The sequence below is a fragment of the Microchirus variegatus genome (genome assembly GCF_963457635.1).
Source record: "Microchirus variegatus genome assembly, chromosome: 1".
In the NCBI taxonomy this organism is placed as follows: Eukaryota; Metazoa; Chordata; class Actinopteri; order Pleuronectiformes; family Soleidae; genus Microchirus; species Microchirus variegatus.
Genome location: NC_139802.1, coordinates 2,722,811 through 2,746,050, shown reverse-complemented (window position 1 = coordinate 2,746,050; position 23,240 = coordinate 2,722,811). Strand labels below are relative to the sequence as shown.

At 43.1% G+C, this 23,240-nt stretch overlaps 2 protein-coding genes across 2 annotated transcripts; both read left to right on the top strand.

Moving 5' to 3' along the window:
• Positions 1–357: 357 nt before the first annotated feature.
• Positions 358–8,540, top strand: dbpb (D site albumin promoter binding protein b; the record flags this gene model as incomplete). The annotated part of the gene is made up of 4 exons (XM_083895816.1): positions 358–535; positions 1,200–1,685; positions 5,257–5,522; positions 6,863–8,540. 4 exons carry the CDS (start codon positions 358–360, stop codon positions 7,076–7,078), a joined length of 1,146 nt encoding a protein of 381 aa, XP_083751942.1. The 3' UTR covers positions 7,079–8,540.
• A 1,866-nt stretch (positions 8,541–10,406) lies between these two features.
• ntd5 (ntl-dependent gene 5) lies at positions 10,407–22,855 on the top strand (the record flags this gene model as incomplete). The annotated part of the gene is made up of 8 exons (XM_083895010.1): positions 10,407–10,473; positions 11,868–12,002; positions 13,936–14,127; positions 18,944–19,049; positions 19,510–19,586; positions 20,734–20,916; positions 22,373–22,570; positions 22,673–22,855. 8 exons carry the CDS (start codon positions 10,407–10,409, stop codon positions 22,753–22,755), a joined length of 1,041 nt encoding a protein of 346 aa, XP_083751136.1. The 3' UTR covers positions 22,756–22,855.
• Between the last annotated feature and the right edge of the window lie 385 nt (positions 22,856–23,240).

The following is a 23,240-nucleotide window of genomic DNA, read 5'->3' as shown; positions in this document are numbered from 1 at the left end:
GCCCCTGCTCTGCTGCACACTTTCAACAACAACACACGGCTATAATGGAATATTTCGACGAAAATATTTCTGCAAGCAACTCCTTATAACTGCACAGGAAAGGTAAGACATAAAAGTTGTTTGTGTGTTATTATCATGTCATAAAACTGTCATTAATACTTGTGATTACAGTACAATGGTTGCGCTGTTCTTAAAAACTATGTTTCTCTGTCTTCTCTCTCCTTCCTCCACCTGCAAACACATGCAGAGTCATCCAGTCGCACTTCGGTAGTTACTCCCTCTCAGATACCGTCGCCTCTACCCTCTGAGCGCCCCCAGGTGTTTTTTTCCCCCCCCTGCGCCCCCGTCTGGTCCAGGATGTCCAGGCAGCTCTCTCAGCTACCGACCCCCGACCTCCCAGCAGGAGCGAGCCCACAGTTTGGAGGTTGCACTCAGCCCGCTGGCTCCCTCACTGGGACCATGGCAGGTCTGAAATCCCTGCTGCAGCACCCCATGAAGGGGGACCAGAACGTTAAAACCCCCTGTGAGGCGAAAGGTGAGAAAGTTGTTGTGTTTGTTGTGTATTTTTGGGGGGGGGATGTGTACAACGGCACCGTCACCTGACACACAGTGTTGTCATCAGAATAAACACACGCCGCTACTGTTTTATACAGCAAACTACTCCATGTTTGACAGGTTTTAATGACGCAGGCAAAAGTGAACCCGGCGTCACACGCCGCACTCCTGTGATCCTCTTGAGTACAGTCACCTGGATTATAATCCCTGCTGCTGCGACTTCAAATTAAAATACCAGATTACCCTGAGTGATAACATGTATTTGGTCTGGATGCAGTGCTGTGTGCAGCCATGCGCTCAGGTCGCCCCGGTTGCCAGAACGTTATATCTTCAGCTATTGCGAGATTTGTTGAGGAGCTTATCTATATGTTATGACAACAAATTGGTTTTTCAGCTCTTGCTTAATACTGCAATTCAGATACCATCTGCTTCCATCTGCAAGTGTGTGTGTGTGTGTGTGATGCAGTAGTGCATCTTAGGGCTACACCTGCCACCCCATTTATTTCTGCACAAACGTGGAGAGGTGATGCTAAGAATCCACATTAAAGTATCTGAAAAAATCATACTTTACCATGCACTTCAAACAAACCAGTCTGCCTCCTTTTCTCATGTCTAATAATGATTTTAACTATGCTCTCTGGCAGACAAAGACAGACTGGACCTCGATGAGGACTCCTTGGGAGTGTGCCCCATGAGGAATGGCACTGGAACAGGCAGCAGTAATAACAGTAATGGCTGTGCAGCAGGAGGAGGAGGAGGAGGAGGAGGGGGAAGTGGTGGTCCTGGTGGCAATGGAGGAGGAAGTTTCAACCAGTTCTTGGGGCCTCTCATGTGGGATCGCACCCTGCCTGCAGATGGGGGCCTCTTCCAGCTTCAATACATGGACTTGGAGGAGTTTCTAACTGAAAATGGAATGGGCAGCATGCATAACAACAACAGCTCCAGCTCGGCCCAGATACCCTCGCAGAGTTCCCCGTCGGCCGTGCCCAGCCAGAGCTCTCAGTGCCTACCGCCCTCGTCCCCGCCCGGCTCTTCGTCCTGCTCGCCGTCGTCCTCGTCTTCGCCGTCGCTCATCGGCTTGGAGGTAGTTCAGCCGCAGGGCCTCGCCGGCGGGAACGACTGTCTGCACGGTGAGTTGAGTGACGCGGATGATTTGTTTTGTATCGTAAAAAAGGCGTAACGTAAACAAAACGGATGAACGTGTGCAGGTCCAACCCTCAAGGTTCTGTGTGCAAACCTCGCAACAGCAAACTCATGGAAACTGACAAGCTGAGAGAGACATTTTGTCCCCCATTGCTGATATGAGACCAGAAGACCTTACAATTCATAATAATAGTTCAGATGCAGTCAAGGTTGTGTGCTGCGTGTGCTTTTTTAGTCAGAATTTTAACTCTTCTTTGAGTCTGTTGCACATGCCGTGGTGACAAAGTGATTTTCTGACCTGTGTGGTCAACCTGAGGGCAGGAGATGCAGTCACATGCAGGCTCTGTGTGAGCAGCACAGAGTTTTCAAACGGCTGCTTAACCTTGACGGAAAAAATCGAGTTTTTCCACAGTTGTGGCATTGTGCTGGGTTTCGAGTTGGTCTCGTTACAAGGGAAATATGTAGAATTGGGAGTACTTTAGGAGCTATTTGATGAGTCAATCTCGCAGCATTGACAAGGGAGGTTTGGCATGTGATCCGTGTACTGCACACTACACTACACTACACAATCAGCATTCACTCCCAGCCAATAATTAATGTGCAGCAGTCACAACAACAGCATCACCAAGACAGAGGGAGGGAGGGAGTGAGGGAGTGTGAGCATGTGTGTGTGTGTGTGTGTGTGTGTGGTTGCGTGTCTTTAAATCTCTCCCCACTTCACACGCCACAGCCATGTGCACGCGTCAGTACACGTGCAGAGAGTACTGGAGAGAGGGAACTGTGGGCAGGGCCAGCAGACATGTGGGAGGAGTCCACAGTGGGGGAGGAGACGGGAGACGGAGCAACAGGAAGAGTTTGACTGTAACTGTAACTGCTGGACTTCAAACTCGATCACCGACGAACGCTGTTATTGAGAGTCACAGTGTGTATATATATATATGTACTGTATGGGGCTACGGACGCACACACCCTTAGGTTCAAGCTCATTCACAAAGTCAATGTTCATTAGCTGATAGTGCGTTTATAGTGCTCAATAAAGGCCAATGTGTTTTGTTTACAACCCCACGTTATATCAAATCTTACAATCGCGTGAAAATAATTGACTTTCTGCTTTCAGAAGAAGATACGTTTGACTCTATAATAATGTAATAATATGTGGTTCACATGATTTTTTTCCCCCACAACTTGAAACTAGACAAACTACATTTTTGAATCAGTTTTGAATAAAAAAATAAGCACACCCAACCAACAGCTGCATTTTAAACACCAAAATGGCCGACATCTAACAATCTATACTCGCATCTATTACACCTAAGAAGTAAGTAAGGCTACTGTTTGCTTTGACAGCAGATCTAATAACCTTTTTGGAATGCTGTTGTACAAGTCTTGAAAAGGTATCTGACCGCTCCTGTGACGGCGTAAGCACTCAGCTCTCAGGGCGGCTCAGACATGTTGGACCAAAAATTGCACCAAATGTACTTTTCGTGTCTTTTTTGCTCCGACCGTGAACCAAAAAAAAAACCGAGGACTTGAGGCTGCGCACGTTTTTGTTCCCACAACACGTTACACCAGCTGGTTCCACTGACTAGTTCCTGCTGTTGAGTTTAAGCAGCATAAATCATTTAAACCTCCTGCTTTAATCATGAGTCGAGGAGGGGGGGGGGGGGGGGGGGGGAGCTTCCTCTCTGGCCTCCAGGGCACTGCTTGAGTTTTATTTTGTCTTTATGACATTTACACCTGCCGAGTATGTATTGTTAGACAAACTTGACGTTAATATTTCTTTTTTCAGGTGAGAACATTTTGCATTGTGGGTAATAAACACATTACCTGGCAGCCATTACTCATGTGATCACCGATCATGGGTTCACACTTCACAGATAACGTGTTCAGCAGGTGGCATATATGCATGTATATATATATATATATATATACAGGCTGTATACTATATAGAGGGGGATGTGTGTGTGTGTCTGTCTGTTGATAGTCTGCAGTAACCAGCAGCTTTGTGGAAATGTCTTTGGACAGGGTCGACACAGTCATGTGGTCATTTCTGTTAAGCAGCTATGCTTTTATAATATAAAGTGTCCATCTGTTCCCAAGCTTTTTAAAACGTCTCCTTGTTCACACTTAGAGGCGCCACATGTAAGAATGTGGCCAAAAGCGGCCATTTATTAACAAAAATGTAACTTAAGAGAGCACTAAATACTGATAATCAAAAACAAATTTACTTAAAACATTACTAATACTATCAAACAAATAGCTCCTACAGTATTTTAAAGGTGCCATATGCGAGAATGTGGCCAAAAACGGTTACTACATTCAAATTCAAAATACCGAGGTCTTTTAGGTTTCGGTTTTCTAGCTTAACTGGCAACCCGTGGTTGCTCGGCAGCAGAGACTTTAGTGACTGCAATGATTGGTAGACGGCGGTAGGTGGCGCCACATGCCAAAACATGATTTGCAGTCTGCTAAAAAAAAATTTTTAATGAGAAAATTTTGTCTGTACTGTTGTTGTTGGTGAGTTCAGTTTTGTTATATGAACATTATTCCTGAGTCTCTGTGACATATTAGGAACACTAATAAAAGTATATAATGTTTGCATTATTATCTTATTGTGATGATTGATATTCATTCAAAGAAATGTCAGTTGTCCTGTTTGAGTGGATGCAGCTTTATGATGTTTAGCTCTAAAAGGAAAGGAAACTAAGGTGCAGTGGACCTTAAAGGGGTGGGCTGGGCTATAACCCTACATTGGCCCCTCTTAAAGAAACTTGTTTAAAGGGGAGGGGTGCGACGTTACATAACACATCGTCCACTTTTTAGGTTTCTTAATTGGTTTTTCGGCTCATAATTTCTCAAAGAAAGTTAGTTAAAGCTTTCCTGGTGGCTGCTTAAAAATAAATACTCAGGTATATGAGGACTATAATATTATATTTCCTGTTAGTGTAGTATATAAGATGAGATATTTCAGCTAGAAGGTTGTTGTTTTTGAATCCCACTTTGACCCAAGGCCTTCCTGTGTGGAGTTTACATGTTCTCCCCATGAGTGTGTGGGTACTTCAGCTTCCCGTCACAGTCCAAAGACTGGAGTCAATAATGGATCATAGGTGCGAGTAATTGTTGGTCTGGATGTATCCCACCTTTAGTCTGTCAGCTGTCCTTCCAGTGAGTGAATGATTCTACTTTGAGATCCATTTCCCCCCCCAAATTATTCCTTTGACTTCATTAACTATATATTTTTTTGTATTTTATATAACTGTATTGAGCATTTGCACATTTCTGTCTGAAAGCCTTGCTGTCCATGAGAGCTGATTGATTCTCCTCAGCTCTATGGTGCCAGTTGAAGGCAAAGTGATGTTTTCTTGTTTACAACATAAGCGCTAGTTAGCTCTCTGCTTCCATCTGGTGGTCGTCATCTTGAATTGCTGTCATCAGTATCACAGAAGCCGTGTGTCGTCATCGGCTCCTCAAATGTTTGACTGAACAGTTTCAGTTATTTTTGCTGTTTGGTGAAAAATGATTAATTAAAACATTATTATTATTTTTTTTTAATTCCAGGGAGTCAAACAAATATGGATGAGTCCTGTGACTCCCCCTGCCCTTCCTCCTCCTCCTCATCCTCCTGTCCGCCTCTGCTGACGCCCACGGGCAGCGGGCCTGATGGAGGTGGAATGTTTGACATGGATTCTTCGGACATGGCGATGTCCAGCTCCTCGAGCCAGCAGGACTACGACCCCAGGAGGCACTCTTTCAGCGAAGAGGAGCTCAAGCCACAGCCGATGATCAAGAAGGCCCGCAAAGTCCTGGTACCTGACAACATGAAGGTGGGTGTAGTGGCTGTTTGTGCAAAAACAAAGTCTAGCCCAAAGGCAATCTAAACACAATAGACAAACATTTGGTATGAATCACATGCAGAAACATAACGTCCAGTGCAGGTTATTGTCATTTCTAGCCATTTATTAACAAAAATGTAATCAAATCAAAAACTAATCTACTTGAAACATTAATAACACTATCAAACAAATAGCTCCTACAGTGATTTAAAGGTGCTATATGTAAGAATGTGGCCAAAAACGGTTACTACATTCAAATTTAAAAATCGTTTCTGACATAACTGGCAACCCGTGGTTGCTCGGCAGCTGAGACTCTACTGACTGCAATGATTGGTAGACAGCGGTAGGTGTGGCCCTACACATTGACTTTGACACGTGTGCTCTACAGTGTTTACACATCCTTTGTTTTATTTGAATGAAAGCAGCACAAAATAGAGGATTTTTATTTTAAATCAGTGTGTATACATGAAAACTAGGGCTGCAACAATTCATTGCATCAATTACTAACTGTTTTGATCATCCATTAATCGGTTGAGTGTTTTTTTCAGCTGCTTAAATGTGAATATGTTCTGGATTCTTTGATTCAAATGACAAAGTCATGATTGAAACTGAATAATTTTGATTTGTGGACAAAACGAGACATTTAATCATCATCATTCTGAGAGTTGGGAAACACTAATTAACATTTTTGTGGCGTTAAACGGACCAAACGACTAATGAATTAGTCGCAGCCCTAATGAAAACTGAACTTAGTAATAAGAAAACAACTTAATTGGTCTGTGCAGGTACAAGTCTATAATATGATGTAAATAATGACATGAACATGCAGCAGAATCAGTGTCCACAGAGAATTTAACACGCGTGTAAATCAGAATAAACAAATTAAATACATACATACAAGTATTATAATAAAAGTGTAAAAATATAAGGGCACATACACCACAACAATATTGAGAATTAGGAATAAAGGAAAAAGCTATTCTAATGTAACTGAACAAATCAAATAATGATGATTTGTTTGTGTAGTAAGTAAAGAGCGATTATACCAACAGTAAAGTGCGAGGTTTATCAGATCTTATCAGCGGTGGAATGTGGGACATTTGATTGTTTTATTTACTCTCAAACATGAACTTGAGGTAAATGAATGGAACATGTACAGACCGCGCTTACTCATGGCCAAACGCCCACATGGTCAGTAACAGGAGTAGCCTGATGTCTCATGGATCCTTTCATTCTAGCAGTTTATTTTTTACAGAAGAATACTTCAGTTTCCTCGTCACACGTCTGTTAAATCATCAATTTTGCATTGTTTGTCGTTTGTCGCCATTTAGGACGAGAAGTACTGGACCAGGAGATACAAAAACAACGAAGCGGCAAAGCGCTCCCGAGACGCCCGGCGCCTCAAGGAGAACCTGATAACGGTGCGCGCTGCCTACCTGGAGCGAGAGAACGCCGCGCTCCGGCAGGAAGTGGCCGAGATGCGGAAGGAACTTGGCCGCTGTCGCAACATTCTTAGTAAATACGAGAACCGCCTCGCCGATCAGTGATGAAGGCACGGAGCGGGAAAGCGAGGAAAGAGGAGGAACATAAGCTGGATTTTAAAATTGAGACTGAATTTTTCAGGACGGACAGAACGTGGGTCAGGATAATGATGATGACGATGATGATGATGATGAATGTATAAGAGAAGGTTTGTGCGTTGAAGCTCAGGTGTCTTGTTTTGTTGAGGTGTCAGCTCTTTAATGTCGCGGACGGAGAGAATAATTTAAACAGAAGAAAGATGTGACTTTTAAGAGTTTTGTTATTGGAGAATTGTATATTTTTATAATACGTATGAAAAAATTTAGAGGGAGAGCAAATTTGGTGAAAAATTTTTGTATATTTTCTACCTGACTGGGACAATAATAGAGATAAAGCTATGGTAAATATCTTTTTATTATAGATGAGACAGGAGCTGTTTCACAGGTGGTCAGCGATCATCGATGGGTATTTTTTCAACGTGATTATTGTGGTCAGGATGCAGCAGCAGCGTGGAGCGTGTGTAACAGTTGTAATATAGAGAGCAAAATTATCTCAGAATCGTATATAGTTCAATATTTTTGTGGATTTTACTCGAGCACTTAATTTTTTTTTTGTTCTTTTCCTGTTATGTTTCAGTCGCTGGGAATGGGCATGCAAGAAAGAGAGACATGAGGATGTAAACACTATCCTCTGCACTTCCCCTCCACACTACTTTTTTTTCCACCCTTTTTGAATCGACTCCAGCCCCGTTAAAAAAATATAATCTCCTCGTACTTTGAGCTCGTACACGACGCTGGTACATATTTTTCTTGTCCGTTTTAGTATCTTTGGCTCCATCGTTTCCCCTCCCGTCGCAGTGGAGTACTTAATAAATCTAAATCAACTGGCCGTAAAATCCTCCTAATATGTCACAGAGACTCAGGAATAATGTTCATATAACAAACTGAACTCACCAACAACAACAGTACAGACAAAATATTTGCATTAAAAAAAAAAAATATTTTGCAGACTGCAAATCATGTTTATGTTTTGAAATCATGTGGCGCCACCTACTGCGTCTAACAATCATTGCAGTCTGCAGAGTCTCAGCTGCCGAGCAACCACGGGTTGCCAGTTACGTCAGAAAACGAAACCTAAAAGACCTCGGTATTTTGATATTTGAATGTAGTAACTGTTTTTGGCCACATTCTTACATATGGCACCTTTAAATCTACTCTGGCGTTTTTGTCTCAGTGTAACTCTTTGTAACCTTTGACCTCTATCCCCATTCTCTCTCTCTCTCTTTATTTTTCCAGTCCTTTCACATTTCCGCGCGCTCTTCCCACGACACCCTGCCCTCATGTCTCTCTTGTACCTCGACAGTACTCGGAGATAGTTCAATCTCAGTGTTGTAATATATTCTTTAAAAAAAATATATAGTAATCGACCTTCCCCCGTAAAACGCACATCGTTACTTTACTGTACTCTATGAACACACTAACATTAGCATTATTATTATTATTACGAGTGGGGGGGGGGGAGGGGCAGGGGTGTATATTGGATAGGCCTATGTGCTATGTTGTGTATTTGATGTATTCCAGGAGATGGGTTTGAAAACCCCCCATTGAGCGGAATGGTGTTAATTTCTCAGATTTCTGGGAGAAATAAAAGCCAAAATTCCCCATGTTGATCCACAAAGCTTGTTGCTATGTAGTGCTTTATTTCAGTACTGCTCCTTCCTTACTGTTTACTCCTATTATTACTCCTTACTTTATACTGTAATCTATGAACTTCTCTGTGTGCCCACATCACCTACACAGGGGGGCATGGTACACTATGTTATGTTCGTGGGGGGGGAGGGGAGGGGACGACGACTAGTCATAGCGTGTGATTTTAATCCCCTTAATGACCATGATGAATAGGTACCATTAACTGCTATTGTTCTTGTTATGATTATGATGATTATCCCTCTTATTATTGCTGTTCTATATTACTGAATTATTTTTTCCTTTTTCTTTGGATGAACATGATCTGTTGCACCTTGAAACATATTTGATATTCCGTCGTTCCTCATACAGACTATTTTTCGAAAAAAAACGGAGAAGGAAAGAAAAAACCCCCTCGCTCTACTTTTCTTATCCTGCGCCTCCAGACCTCCAGACGTTTTACTCACTTCGGCTTCAGACACTACTGCCACCTTGGATTTTTTTTACCAACGTGGCTCAGTAAGGCGAACGTGACTGCTCGTGCAGACCTACAGTACTTTTCACGGTGACCTCTACCTTCTCCTGCCCGGCGGTGTATGGACTACGCACACCGTCGATATGCTCCTTCGTTGGTTTCTTTCAGCCTTTATCACCTCAATCAGTGACCCAGCAGGTTTCTAGTCTCTAATATCTCCACAGATCGTGGCTGATCAAAAAACCTCCTAGTGGCTTTTAAACCCGAACTACAACAACTGCCCCTGCTGCATCAGTGGTGTCCCTGCGGTGCCTGGCACACTCAGTGCTGGAGATTTTGGATGTTGTTGAGATTTCCCAAAAACACACCAATAAAAAGATTGTTCTCATTCACTGCTCTGCTTTTTCTCATGTGTTTCATCACAAGCGTTTATTGTTTGGGTTCTTCTCTCGAGCTTTATCTGTATAAAGCCAGTGTTTGTCGTCAAATGGGGCACCAGAGGTAAGACTTTAGGGATATTTATAACTTAAGCCAGATAACCAGAGCTTAATGCGCAGTGAAAATGCCTCAGGACAAGTTGTTTTGCTGTCCTCCTCGTGTTGTTTACACTGCGTACATTCCAGCTAATAGGCAAAGGGTTTCCAAATGCGCAGACTCTTGCCCAACAGAACGCATCCTTGGACACAGAATTATGAAATGCAACCTTTTTTATTTGGAATATAGCACTCGCACGTAGGATTTATTTTTCCACTTCATTCCAAATGACAAATAAGGCAGAATATCAAAGAAGTCACTGAAGCGGAGTGAGTCGATGCACTGGAGAAACTCTGCGTTCACGACCATCAGGTGAAACCATTTTGGTGGTTTGTTTACGTAACTGTTTGTTTGTTTGTTTGTCCTCCCGTTTTACTGCCTGTGGGGTCAAAAGTCACATGTCGTCCCCCTTGATTTGCTCCCTCGCGCCACAAATGGGTGAAAGGTCCTAAAGACTGGAATTTTCCTCACTTTGCTATAGCCAACGCGAACCAGATGTGTGTTCCTTCGCTGTACCCTTTCTCTCTACATCCCCCCTCCTCCTCCTCCTCCTCCTCCTCCTCCCTGTCTCACCCACACCCGCCCTTTGTTCCCCCCTTGTTTAAAAATGCTGTGTCTGAGCGAAGCCTCCCTCATATCGTCCGAGGCCTGGCTTCAAGGATGGACTGTGCCCTGCTGCTGCTCTCCCTGTGGGCTCTGACTGGAACGGTGTCTCTGCAGACTCCAGGTGAGTCCCTCTCGCTCTACGCGTCACCTCACTCTCTCGCCGCTGCATTCACGAGCAATTTCTAACTCTTGAAAGTTAGAAATGAATTGAGTGGCCTTTGGCAGTGTAATTTAAAATGTTTTTTTTTTTTTTTTTTTTTTTTTAAATTAAGATGATTATGTAGTCGGGGGGGCATAGGGCAGATGCACTGACTCATAGCATTCGCATTAGTGCAATAGAAAACAGTGTGTTTTTGTGCCTACAGTGCCAACAATAAAATGTAATCACACTAAATTGAATTTGGAAAAAAATCAGTAATTTATTAATATGTTTTTTTTCTTCCTGTGCTCCAGCATCACTGACATTTCACTCACCTTCCGCAAGTCTCTCTAGGTTTTTCCACTCCATCCGTATTCCTAATATATGATTTTCTAATATCACCTTCATACTGTACCGTACTGTACGTGTCTCCACGCTCGTGCTTACACGAGCGCAGCACATGCGTGTTTATGGTATCACGTGCAATGGGCTACAGTAGCACACACATGTTTTTTATTCTCGGAAATGTAAAATGGGGGAACCCAGTCTCCCCCTCATTCCCCCCCCCCCCCCCCCCGCCTCCGCCTCTGCCTCTGCCTCTCCCCCTCAAATGTTCTGGACATTGAGGGTGTGTCGATATTAGGAGTTTTGCTGTTTTATCCTGTGTGATGGAGAGCATATGGAAATGTGGAGGGGCTGCAGGCTCCTGTAAGCACCCGCTATACACTGATGCTGTTTACATTACACTATGCACAGAGTTAAAGGTGCATTGTGTAATAAATCTAAAGCAACTGGCCATAAAATCCTCCTAATATGTCACAGAGACTCAGGAATAATGTTCATATAACAAACTGAACTCACCAACAACAACAGTACAGACAAAATATTTGCATTAAAAAAAATATTTTGCAGACTGCAAATCACGTTTATGTTTTGAAATCATGTTTTGGCATGTGGCGCCACCTACCGCCGTCTACCAATCATTGCAGTCAGTAGAGTCTCCGCTGCCGCGCAACCGCGGGTTGCCAGTTACGTCAGAAAACGAAACCTAAAAGACCTCGGTATTTTGAATTTGAATGTAGTAACTGTTTTTGGCCACATTCTTACATATGGCACCTTTAAACTTAAACTGCAAGGTGACTGACTGATGACTGAGTATCTAAATACTACATCTGGTAACCTGTGGGTGGCAAATGTTTGCCCCCCCCGCCCACCCCCACCGTGACTTAACCTTCCTTCAAACACAAAACAAAAGCACAAGAGGCAAACAAAAATCTCACTTTACACTTTTTACAACAGGCCACAAATGGAGTAGAGCAGCAGCAAACAAAGACAGCGTGACAGTGTGTGTGTTTGTGTGTCTGGTGTCACGACAGGGTCATGCCCGGAGAGACTTCTGGGACAGGAGAGGAGGAGGACGTGTCCTCGACCCTGCAAGTCTGACAGAGACTGTGGAGGCAAACGCCAGTGTCTGTGTGACGGCCACTGTGGTCTCAGCTGTGTGGCTCCAGGTAAGTGTTTGTGTCACTGTGAACACCACTGTGGGCTCAGTCATTACAGCTATATACACAGCTGTGCCAACACACATCTGTGAGTGTGTGTGTGTGTGCTTGTATTTGTTAGCTCTTCAGGATCTTTTCTGACCCTAAACACTGACCTTGTCAGGAACAGTAGTCCTCATGGAGACCAAAACCTGGTCCTAATGGGGCAGAGCCTAATTTCTGAGGTCTTAGGGCTAAGGTTTAAATTGTGTTTAGGTTCAGGTTAGGAATAACTCTTTGTGTAGGCTGTGCAATCCTTAAAAGGATATGTGTGCGTGTGTGTGTGTGTATACTCAATTTGTCAAAAAAGAAAAAAAGAAAAAAAATAACATTTTGGACTACTTTTTGTCAAATTTTGTACCAAATTTTTTTTCCATTTTTTTTTTCAAATTTTGGACCAAAACTTTTTTCCCATTTTTTTTTCAAATTTTGGACCAAAATGTTTTTCCATTTTTTTTTCAAATTTTGGACGACATAGTATAGTATGACTTTTTTGTCAAATTTTGGACCAACATTTTTTTTCATTTTTTTTTTTCACATTTTGGACGACAGAGTATAGTATGACGTTTTTCTTTTTTCAAATTTTGGACCAAAAATTTTTGGTCAAATTTTTTCTTAAATTTTGGTCGACATAGTGTACGTTTTATGTTTTTGTAAGATTTTGGACCAAAAATAAAAAAAAAATCGAAAAAGTTTTCCAGCCCTTTTTGCTCTGGGGCTCCACCTGCAGACATTTTATGGTACTGCACCCAGTAGTTATTTGTAGCTGTCATTCATGAAGTAGATATTTGTAATTGTGTTAATTTATAAAGTGGAAATGCTGGTCCTCACTTTGTCAGCAACCCAGTCCTCAGTATGCAGCAAGTACAAGAATGTGTGTGTGTGTGTGTGTGTGTGTGTGTGTGTGTGTGTGTGTTCTTGTACTTGTGGCATACTGAGGACCAGTGAGGGTGTTTAACCAACTAAGTGAGGCAATTTTTACGAAGTGGGGACATTTTGGCCGGTCCTCACTTTGTTTTCATTGAAATCACTTTCCTTAGGTAGCTATAATATGCTATATTCAATTTGTAAAAAAAATTCTGTCAAAGATTTTTCAAATTTTGGACGACATAGTTTCGTGTGACATTTTTGTCAAATTTTGAACCAAAAATTTTGGGTCAATTTTTTTTTGTCAAAGATATTTTTTTTCAAATTTTGGACGACATAGTATGACGTTTTTAAAAAAAAATTGGGGTTACATTTTTTTTTCAAATTTTGGACGACATAGTAAGGTATGATGTTTCCGTCAAATTTTGAACCAACAATTTTGTGTCAAATTTTTTTTGTCAAAGTTTTTTTTCAAATTTTGGACGACATAGTATAGTATGACGTTTTTGTAACATTTTGGTACAAAAAAACAAAAAAAATTAAAAATCGAAAAAGTTTTCCAGCCCTTTTTGCTCTGGGGCTCCACCTGCAGACATTTTGTGGTACTGCAACCAGTAGTTTTTTGTAGATGTCATTCATGAAGTAGATATTTGTAATTGTGTTGATTTATAAAGTGGAAATGCTGGTCCTCACTTTGTCAGCAACCCAGTCCTCAGTATGCAGCAAGTACAAGAATGTGTGTGTGTGTGTGTGTGCATGTGCTGGAAAACAAAATTAAAGCCTTGCAAAAAAAAAAAGCTGCCCCATGACAACACTGAACACAAACTCTTTATTATGCTTGTGCACTATAAAAGAGTGCACTGTGCATAATCCCAGTCCACAACCTCATTAGTGCTATTTTAAAGTGGCTTCAGTGTGAACTATTTCATTTCCCTCGTACAAGGGAACAACATTCCTGCAAATTCTGAGAATTGTTTACTCTCCCACTCTCACTCTACTCTTTCTCCTCCCTCCGGACGTTGTCTTTTCCTCTCAGGTCGTACTTGTCCCTGGCCTCTAACCTCCGGTGAAAACTCGGTCGCTCACCTCCTCTCTCCCACTCACTCCTTCTCGGCCCTGCTTGAAGTGCGCTGCGAGCCTGGATACGCGTTGCCCAGTGGCTTGGATGCCACTATTCGCCGTTGTCAAGGTGACCGACAGTGGAGCGGGGATGAGCCCAACTGCACAGGTGGGTTAGAGTCGATCGTGAAAAAAATGTTCCTGTCTCCCACCACTTCAGGTCTCTTCGTAACAACGGATTCAAACCACAGGCATTTGAAAGGAAGGTTGTGGTGATTGTTTGTTTCTCAAATTCAATACCACTTCAAAGGCAGCAGGTGCACAGTGTGTGTGTGTGATCCTCTTTGAATCACACATGTGCTACACACACACACACACACACACACACACACACACACAGAGCGAGACAAACTAAATGAATCATAACCTTCTGTGATTGTGTCGACTGAGACATTGTTCACTACTGGGAACTATTCTCCTCATTGTCATAGCAACGCTTCATTCGCTCATATTGGCTGTGTCAAGAATTTAATCTGGAGCTGCTGAATAAGTTAATTAAGGAGAGACAATAGCTGAATACACATGTACATGTGCACCTAGATTACATATACACAAGCATCAATATGCACGTGTGTGTGTGTGTTGCAAATCCATATATATCTACTAAATGAGTATGTGCATGCATTTGTTCACGTTTTAGACTAAATGTTTGTCTTCTATAAAGCTGTGGATAAAGAAAAGGAGATAAACTACACAAAGACAATACAACAAAACTGCAAATAGCCAAAATGATATCACGAGGTGAATTGCAACCCCCGTGAACACAGTTTAAAAATTTCACACTATATGAAGTGATTAGAAGCGCCTTGTGTTTACGTGCGATAAGTGTAACCGTGAACTCAATTAACTGTAAACGTAATGTAACTATAAACCCATTTAGTCCACGAGAACAGACCTGCAAACACATCCGGACAGAACTCATTATCAACTGAAACCTGAGCTGAGTTTGCTGTGATTTATGTTCATGAACAACCAAGAGCCACAGTGCTCTGAGGGTAATCATGTGAGGAAATATTTCATTTAATATAAAAAAAAAGTATTTCTAAATATAGAACACAAATCTGAACACTGCATGTTCTCGTGCTGTGCAGCATTATCATGTGCCACAGAGGTGCACAGCAGCAGCAGCAGCAGCAGCAGCAGCAGCAGCAGCATCGCACTGAAGTGAAGCCATCAATAATCAGGAGCTTGCAAAAAAAAAGCTTTAGTTTCAGCCTCTGTCTGCACGAAAAACACATCATGCAGCTTTTAAAGGCCTGAGTCCTGCGTGTTAATCTCACACCTGGTGCCGCAGTGAACCTGCTCTCTGAAGAGTCATCAACACAGCTGGGTCCTGTTCTCACCATGAGACTCATTTTGTCTTTTCAAAGACGTGAAAGGGAGTGTGTAGAGTTTCCTCTTGCTGAGACACAGGCAGAAGGTGGGTGGGTTTTTTTTTTTTTTTTTTTTTTTTTGAATGTGCGAGAGTGTTTGTATTGTGTGTGTCCTTTTGCATGTGTGTTATAGAGTGTGTGAGTTGCGCTCCTTCATGCCTGTTGAGAGGCAGTGGGTGGCAGATCACTGTCAAAGAGGCACAGAGCCATGTGCACACTGTGTGTGTGTGTGTGTGTGTGTGTGTGTGTGTGTGTGTGTGTGTGTGTGTGTGTGTGTGTGTGTGTGTGTGTGTATGTGTGTGTGTGTGTGTATGTGTGTGTGTGTGTGTGTATCCAGAGAGAGAGAGAGGCAGAAAGGTCGATTTTTTTTCTCTCTACATAAGAGTAGATTTTTTTTCTCTCTACATAAGATGTGTATGTGTGTGTGGGGGGGGACTGCACAGTGTCACAGAGTGTGTTCTTGTACTTGTACGGCATACTGAGGACCAGTGAGGGTTTTTAACCCACAAAGTGAGGTCATTTTTACGAAGTGGGGACATTTTGGCCGGTCCTCACTTTGTTTTCATTGAAATCACTTCCTTAGATTTTAAACATATACTTGAGGTCCTCAATTTGGTACAAAAGCCCGTTTTCCAGCCCTGGTGTTTCACACACTTTTTGCTCCACCTGCAGGCATTTTATGGTACTGCACCCAGTAGTTCTTTATTGATGTCATTCATGACGTAGATATTTTTTTTAATTGTGTTGATTTATTGTGTTGCCAGCACTTTTAGCCGGTCCTCAGTATGCAGCAAGTACAAGTGTGTGTGTGTGTGTGTGTGTGTGAGGGGGGGCGGGCAGAGCCTAATTTCTGAGGTCTTAGGGCTAAGGTTTAAATTGTGTTAAGGTTAGGAATAACTCTTTGTGTAGGCTGTCCAACTGAATGAAAGTCAGTGCAATCCTTAAAAGGATATGTGTGTGTGTGTGTGTGTGTGTGTGTGTGTGTATATGCTCTTGTCTTTCTATGCTTCTGTGGACCAACCCCCGGAAAAACACCTTTTTGTCGTGATAATTTTTCCTTGTGGGGACATTATTCCCCCGGTCCTGAACGTGGTCCCCACAATGTGGTAAAGACGTGCGCGCGTGTGTGTGTGTGTGTGTGTGTGTGAGCATGTATTACTAATGTTGCGGGGACCTAAAACCGTTTGCACACTCAGATTATGGGGACTTATCTGAGTAGTAGCTTTTTTTTCCTCTGTACATTAGATGTGTATGTATGTGTGTGTGTATGTGGGGGGGGGGGACTGCTCAAGTGTCACAGAGTTTGCGTGTGTGTGTGTGTGTGTGTGCGTGTGCAGGTGCACGTGTGTGTGTATCCAGAGAGAGAGAGAGAGGCAGAAAGGTAGATATTTTTTTTCTCTGTACATTAGATGTGTGTGTGCGGGACTGCACAGTGTCACAGTTTGTGTGTGTGCGTGTGTGTGTGTGTGTGTGTGTGTTTGTGTGTGGGCGACAGATCACAGTCAGGAGAGTCAGAGAGCTTTCTTGCTCACGCTGCTCCAGGCCTTTCTGTTCCCTGTTCTCCTCTGCTCTCATCCTCTTTTCCTCTCATCTCTTTCTCCTCTCATCCTCTTCCATCTGAGGCCTCTGATAAGGTCTCTCTCTCTCTCTCTCTCTCTCTGTGTGTGTGTGTGTCTCTCTACAGCGAGAGCCAAGGACAAGCACTCAGCTCTGGGCTATTTAGTTGCTGTGCTGTATTCATACGTCTCTGCATATAAAAAAAAACATAGAAACGGTGCCTGCTCGGTCCTTTTATATCTTACGTTTCAATCAGAGAGGATGCGTTTAATACCGTGACTCATTCAAAATCACAGTTTTGTCTCCCCCCCCCCCCCCACCCCCTCTTGACGAGATGAATCTATCACGATATACCTGCTTCATAGCAGTTTGGTGCTGCAGCCTGTGTGGGTGGCAGCAGTGCGAGGCAGGAGAAGGGCGGTATGTGAAAACAGAACTCGGCTTTGAGCTCTCATCTGCAGCCCAACAACTCTCCCTCTCCCATAGGTCCCTTTACATTCTTATATTAACATTGTTCTTGCTTCAGAAAACCTAAGACAGCCCTCAGGCAAGAGCCGCGTCTGCCTTTCAAATCCGCGTTCACCTCCGGAACCCCCCCAGCTCGATTGGTGCTCGGGTCGCTCCAGCCTCTCTCCCAAGCACCACTCTCGATATTTATATTTCCTACGAGCGTGAGGTACTCCAGCTTCCAAAAGTGAACAGCGCGTTAGGTGTTGGTGTTACACAACCACGGGCTACAGCACGGAGCTCAGGAGAGATGTTGGACAATGTTTCACTTGATGGTCGAACTTTGATTTATTACCTAAGAAGAGTTATTTCAACTTAAATAACAACACACGGAGTGAAAAACGCCTCTGTGGGTCACAAACTAAAGAGAAACTCTGCCTAGTACAAGTCAAGTGAGGCAGCGGCGTGACATGTTCTGTCCTCCAAACAGCATTTGAGAGTGCAGTATCTGGTCAAGTATAGCTCTTTGTGATTGCCTACCTTTTTGGGTAGATCTTCAAAAATAAATATACCATATTGTGTTAAAGGTGCATTATGTAATACATCTAAAGCAACTGGCCATAAAATCCTCCTAATATGTCACAGAGACTCAGGAATAATGTTCATATAACAAACTGAACTCACCAACAACAACAGTACAGACAAAATATTTGCGTTAAAAATATATATTTTGCCGACTGCAAGTTTTGAAAGCATGTTTTGGCATGTGGCGCCACCTACCGCCGTCTACCAATCATTGCAGTCAGTAGAGTCTCAGCTGCCGAGCAACCACGGGTTGCCAGTTACGCCAGAAAATGAAACCTAAAAGACCTCGGTATTTTGAATTTGAATGTACTAACAGTTTTTGGCCACATTCTTACATATGGCACCTTAATATTAGGTGACGCAATCGCTGTGCATTGTGGGAAATGTAGTTTATGGTCAACGCACGCCTTAAAGCAGCACAGACCTATTTTAACACAGGTTTTTAAGACCAATTAATCACTCGTGGGCCACATAAAATGGCGTGGCGGGCCACATCTGGCCCCCGGGCCTTGAGTTTGACACGTGTGTTTTTTAGGAGGAAAACCCAATGTTCGCACGGTGTGAATAGAATTATATGGTTTGAAATGATGTGTGCATTAATACACCAACGGTAACACTTTAACTAGACCCTTACTCACATGAATATAAGTAGCATACTAGCCCTTTATTAGTAAATATTAAACACATATTAACACCTTATGTAGGAAAAATCTTAATTTGTGTCATAGTAGAGGTAGAATAAGGTATTAATACGTGCTTAATGATGACTAATAAAGAGCTAGTATGCGACTTATATATGTTAGTTAGCACCTAGTTAATGGTGAATATGTGTTCCCACATCAACATTTGTAATGAACTCTCTGATTTGTACTCCTACATTCTATGGCGTTTTTAATCCAGGACGTGTTTACAGTGTTGTGATGCATCCTTTTGTCTTCAGTCTCCTTTTTCTTCTCTCACCAGCCGCCGATGTCCGAAGCTGCCCTCTGCCTGATGAGGTCATCGGCACCTTCAGCATCCAGGGCGATGCCACCGTAGGATCCTCCATCAGCTACAGCTGCATGTCTGGGTGAGAACTGGGGGGGAGGGGGGAGGGGGGGGGGGTTGATGGAAGGCTAATGTTGTGAGTGCGTGGGCAAAGAGGCTCTGGAAACACGAACATGGTTTGAAAGGTAGAAACGGAGGCAGTGAAGAGAGGAGGCGAACGCAGGAGAGATGTAGAAGAATGGGAGGTTGAGGAGTGATGAATGGCGGGGAATTCATTTTGATCTGCCCTTAACTAACTGGGTCATTACAGTCTAATCTCGCATTGACTCCTCTTTCCACACTGACTCATCACACTGGGTGAGATGAGCCTGAGTGAATGTGTCAGGCAGCCAACTGTGCATTACAACATTCAGACATCATTTACACCTTTTTTTTTTCTCTCCATCAGTTTTATTCAGATGATGCTCTTTAGCTGTCAATATAGTCAGTGTGTCGCTCCACCATCTGTCGTCATTCCGCTCTCTCTTTTTTCTCTCCTGCAGAGCCGAGATAATAGGGAGCAATGAGAATTTCTGCCAGGATAATCAGACCTGGCAATATCCTCACCCCGTCTGTAAAAGTAAGTGTGTCGTAGTTTGCACTGACTGTACTGACTGCATGCATTTCAGGAAGGAGAAGACGATTGTGAAGAAGAAACGACTGCAAATGACTACAATTTGTTTGGGTTTTGCTTGTATAAAACGCTGACCTTGTGAGGACCAGTAGTCCTCATGGAGACAAACCTGGTCCCTAATGAGAGGAGAGCCTCATTTCTGAGGAGCTGGATAAAGTGAAGTGTGGTTATGTTAAGGTTAGGGTTGGGCGTTATCTCGTTATGTTCAAGGTTGGGGATTACACATTTGTTTAGGCTGTCCAGACGAATAGACGTCACTGCACTGAAGAACAGCTGCAAACCCGTGTGTGTGTGTCCGTGTCTGTGTGTGTGTGTGTGTGTGCGGGGCAGAGGCGATTCTAGAGTCTGTAGGGGCCCTAAGCAAAAATTCCCAGGGGGCCCTTCCTTCCAACCAGTGTTCATCACCATTATGTTATAAATAATCTGACACCAACGAAAAATGTACAAGTTCAAAATATATATATTTTTTAAATGAATGAAATAACATGGAAAAACCTTGTAATTAAAAAGTATGTGAAAATATAAATGTAAAGAACAATAAAATGCTGTAAATAGCTTTTAAAAAAACGATATAAACTGAGTAAAAAAGATATGCATTACACTGTAAATAATCCTCTTCATTTTCCAACTTGCAGAACGATAACTTCACACAGGTTAAAGTGAGGTGGGGCCCCTTTAGGGAGGTTTTAGGGGAGGCGGCTGGTCACTGCACATTTCAGTAAAAACAGGCTCCGAGTGTCGGGGGGGCCCCCTATCAGCTCGGGGGCCCCAAGCAGTCTTGCCTGTTCACAAGCTGCGCCTCTGTGTGTGGGTTCAGATTATGTGAGAGGGTGAAAGTTGACAGACAGACATATCTACAAAAATGCAACTTTCAAATGACACTTCTCTGTTTTGCAGTATTATTCTGCCATCTTGTGGTTGAAGTTGGAATTGCACCCTGGCCTGTTCCAGAATGGAGATATTTTTGCAGGATGTTTATTGAATACCTAAATATAACTGGACGCGGCTCAAATACTCACAAGATGTTGGGAAATATTGTGAATTCTATAGTTCTGTTTTCAAAGACAATGTGTTTCTCTTTCCCTCTCCCCAGAGGTGTACTGTCTGCCTCCTCGAGAGGTGGAGCACGGCTACGTGGTGGCTGTCCAGAAGACGGAATATGAAGTTGGCTTTGACATTCACTACCTTTGCAAAAAAAGCTTCCTCCTGGACGGACCCAAGAAGGTCACGTGTCTGTCCAACGGCAGCTGGAGCGAATCGCCGCCTCGCTGCAGAGGTAAAAACGGAGAAAGTTGCTTCATCACGGGGAAAATAAATCTCCACATTAAATGCTCTTAAAGCTGCAGTGTGCACATTCTTGTGCCACGACACTTGCCAGCGTTGCTACACACCCAGACTCACCCCAGGCCTCAGGAGAGCACGCAGGACTTTCTGAATCTGTATCTCAGGACCTCACTTGTGTTTCGTAGAACAACAACACAACACTTTTCGACATAGGGCAAGAGGTCGTCTTCAACTGGCAGAAAGTAGAGGAGTCTGTGTATTTCTGCTCATGTAGTTGTTGTGGATGGAGTGGAGACGCATCAGAGACACATTGCATTTACACTTCTGTTCAATCTGGTCACGCAGCATTTACACCTGCGCTTACAAGTGGTCAGGTGCTATCTGACTGACCGACTGCAACCCTATCACAGAAAACACATTTTAATTCCAGGTGTAAAGGAGACTTTTGTGTCTCTCCGCAGACACGAAAACAAAACGCTGCTGTACTGAGAAACAGAGAGAGTCACGTGGAGCTGATGGAGGCTTAGGGCCAATTCCAATTCCTATCTTAACCCTCAAGCTCAACCCTTAATCTTAACTGGCCCTCAAAACCAAGTGTTGAGGGTTATTTTGTCACTTAGAAATGGGACACCCCTTAAATGCAGGTACGTCTTCAGACTGCGGGGGGCAGAATAACGCGAAAGCTGCGTCCAGTCTGTCAACTCCAAAAAAGAAGAAGAAGAAGAACACATTTACGTCACGATTATTTATTACGATCCGTTTGTCAGTCAAGTTATTAGGTTGTCAGTTAGTTATAAGATGATACTCATACAAATATTCAGCTGACAGTTACCACACACCACGACTTATTGAAAAGTAAACCATAGCAAACCATCGATTGTCCGCACAAAAGATCGTAAACGCAACGTATGTTACGCAACAATGACGTCAGTAATCCATAACATGGGCCTAAACTAAGATAATACAATGGTTTTCATCATTTTTATATCTCTATTAACAAAGAAAACACTTAATGTGTATCGCACTCGTTTCGCTGCTTTCGGCGCCATCTTTGTTATGTGAAAACACGCAATGCATTCTGGGTATACCTTGCTCCCAAGGGTGGTCTCGGAAAATGTCAATATTGAGGGCGATACAGCCCTTAAACTTGCCCCTCAACTTAATTTTTCTGAGAATCGGGACAGCACTAGAGGGAGCGCACATTTTTGAGATTGAGGGTTAAGCAAAGAATTGGAATTCACCCATAACCAGCAAACTCATTTGATACTGCAGTTTGAATGTGAAAGACCTTATTGCTTACATTGAAAAGTTACACACTGCAGCTTTAACCAAACGAAGAATAGTGTGTTTTGGAGATGACACGCACACACACACACACACACGTGCAATGGCCTACAAACACAAATCTGTACACACATACGTTGACTCCTCGCGAATCAATCTCTCAGGTCGATGTCTCATCCCCGCCGAAAGAAGCCGCGTGGTGATTGGTGGAGAAAAGCGCTGGCCCTTCGACGTTACAGATGCCATGGTTCCTCACGGGGAAAATGTGACATTCTTCTGCAAACACCCTCGTCACCAGTGCAGCTTTGCTGCGATTCAGACCTGTTTTGACGAAAAGCTGCAGCCACCAGCATGCTACCTGGGTAAATATACACACACACACACACACTATGATCTGTTTGAGAACTTGAGAGGGACTTTTGCATTATCTGTGCACTTTCTTTCTGTTTTTTTTTTTTTTCCAGAGCCCACATGGTTGCAGTACAAACTCTTCCCACACCGGTTGGTCTCAGAGATTGATGAATGTGTACCTGCTGATGTGGAGTGATGCAGAGTCCTGACCTGCATGTTTGACCTCGGCCCACACAGTAGAAACCTCTGAGAACACACACACACCGACTGCAGCTTTTAATGATTATGATAACGTCAGACACTCAAATGTCTTTTCTTGTGGATCAACAGTTGTTATAATTATAACCTCGAGTAATTACTTTGATCCTTGTACAGCTTGAGCCAGCGTGATCTGGAGATCAGTCAGTCCCAGTGACTGAGGGGGATGGATGGGTCAGGAGTTGTTTTTATGGGTGGGGGGGGGGTCAACAAATGTGACCAGTGTATAATATAATATAAATACTATACCAGTTATGCCAATGATGTAACCTAACTCATACCGACTCTGTGATCCCTCACTGTGAGATTCTTCTTTCATCTGTTGAATGTGACGCATCAAGTCTTTAGGCTTGTGAGTTTTTAAAAGGATGTGTTTTTTTGAAATAAAACAATGTCATCAATGAATCCTGTTATTCAGGTCCT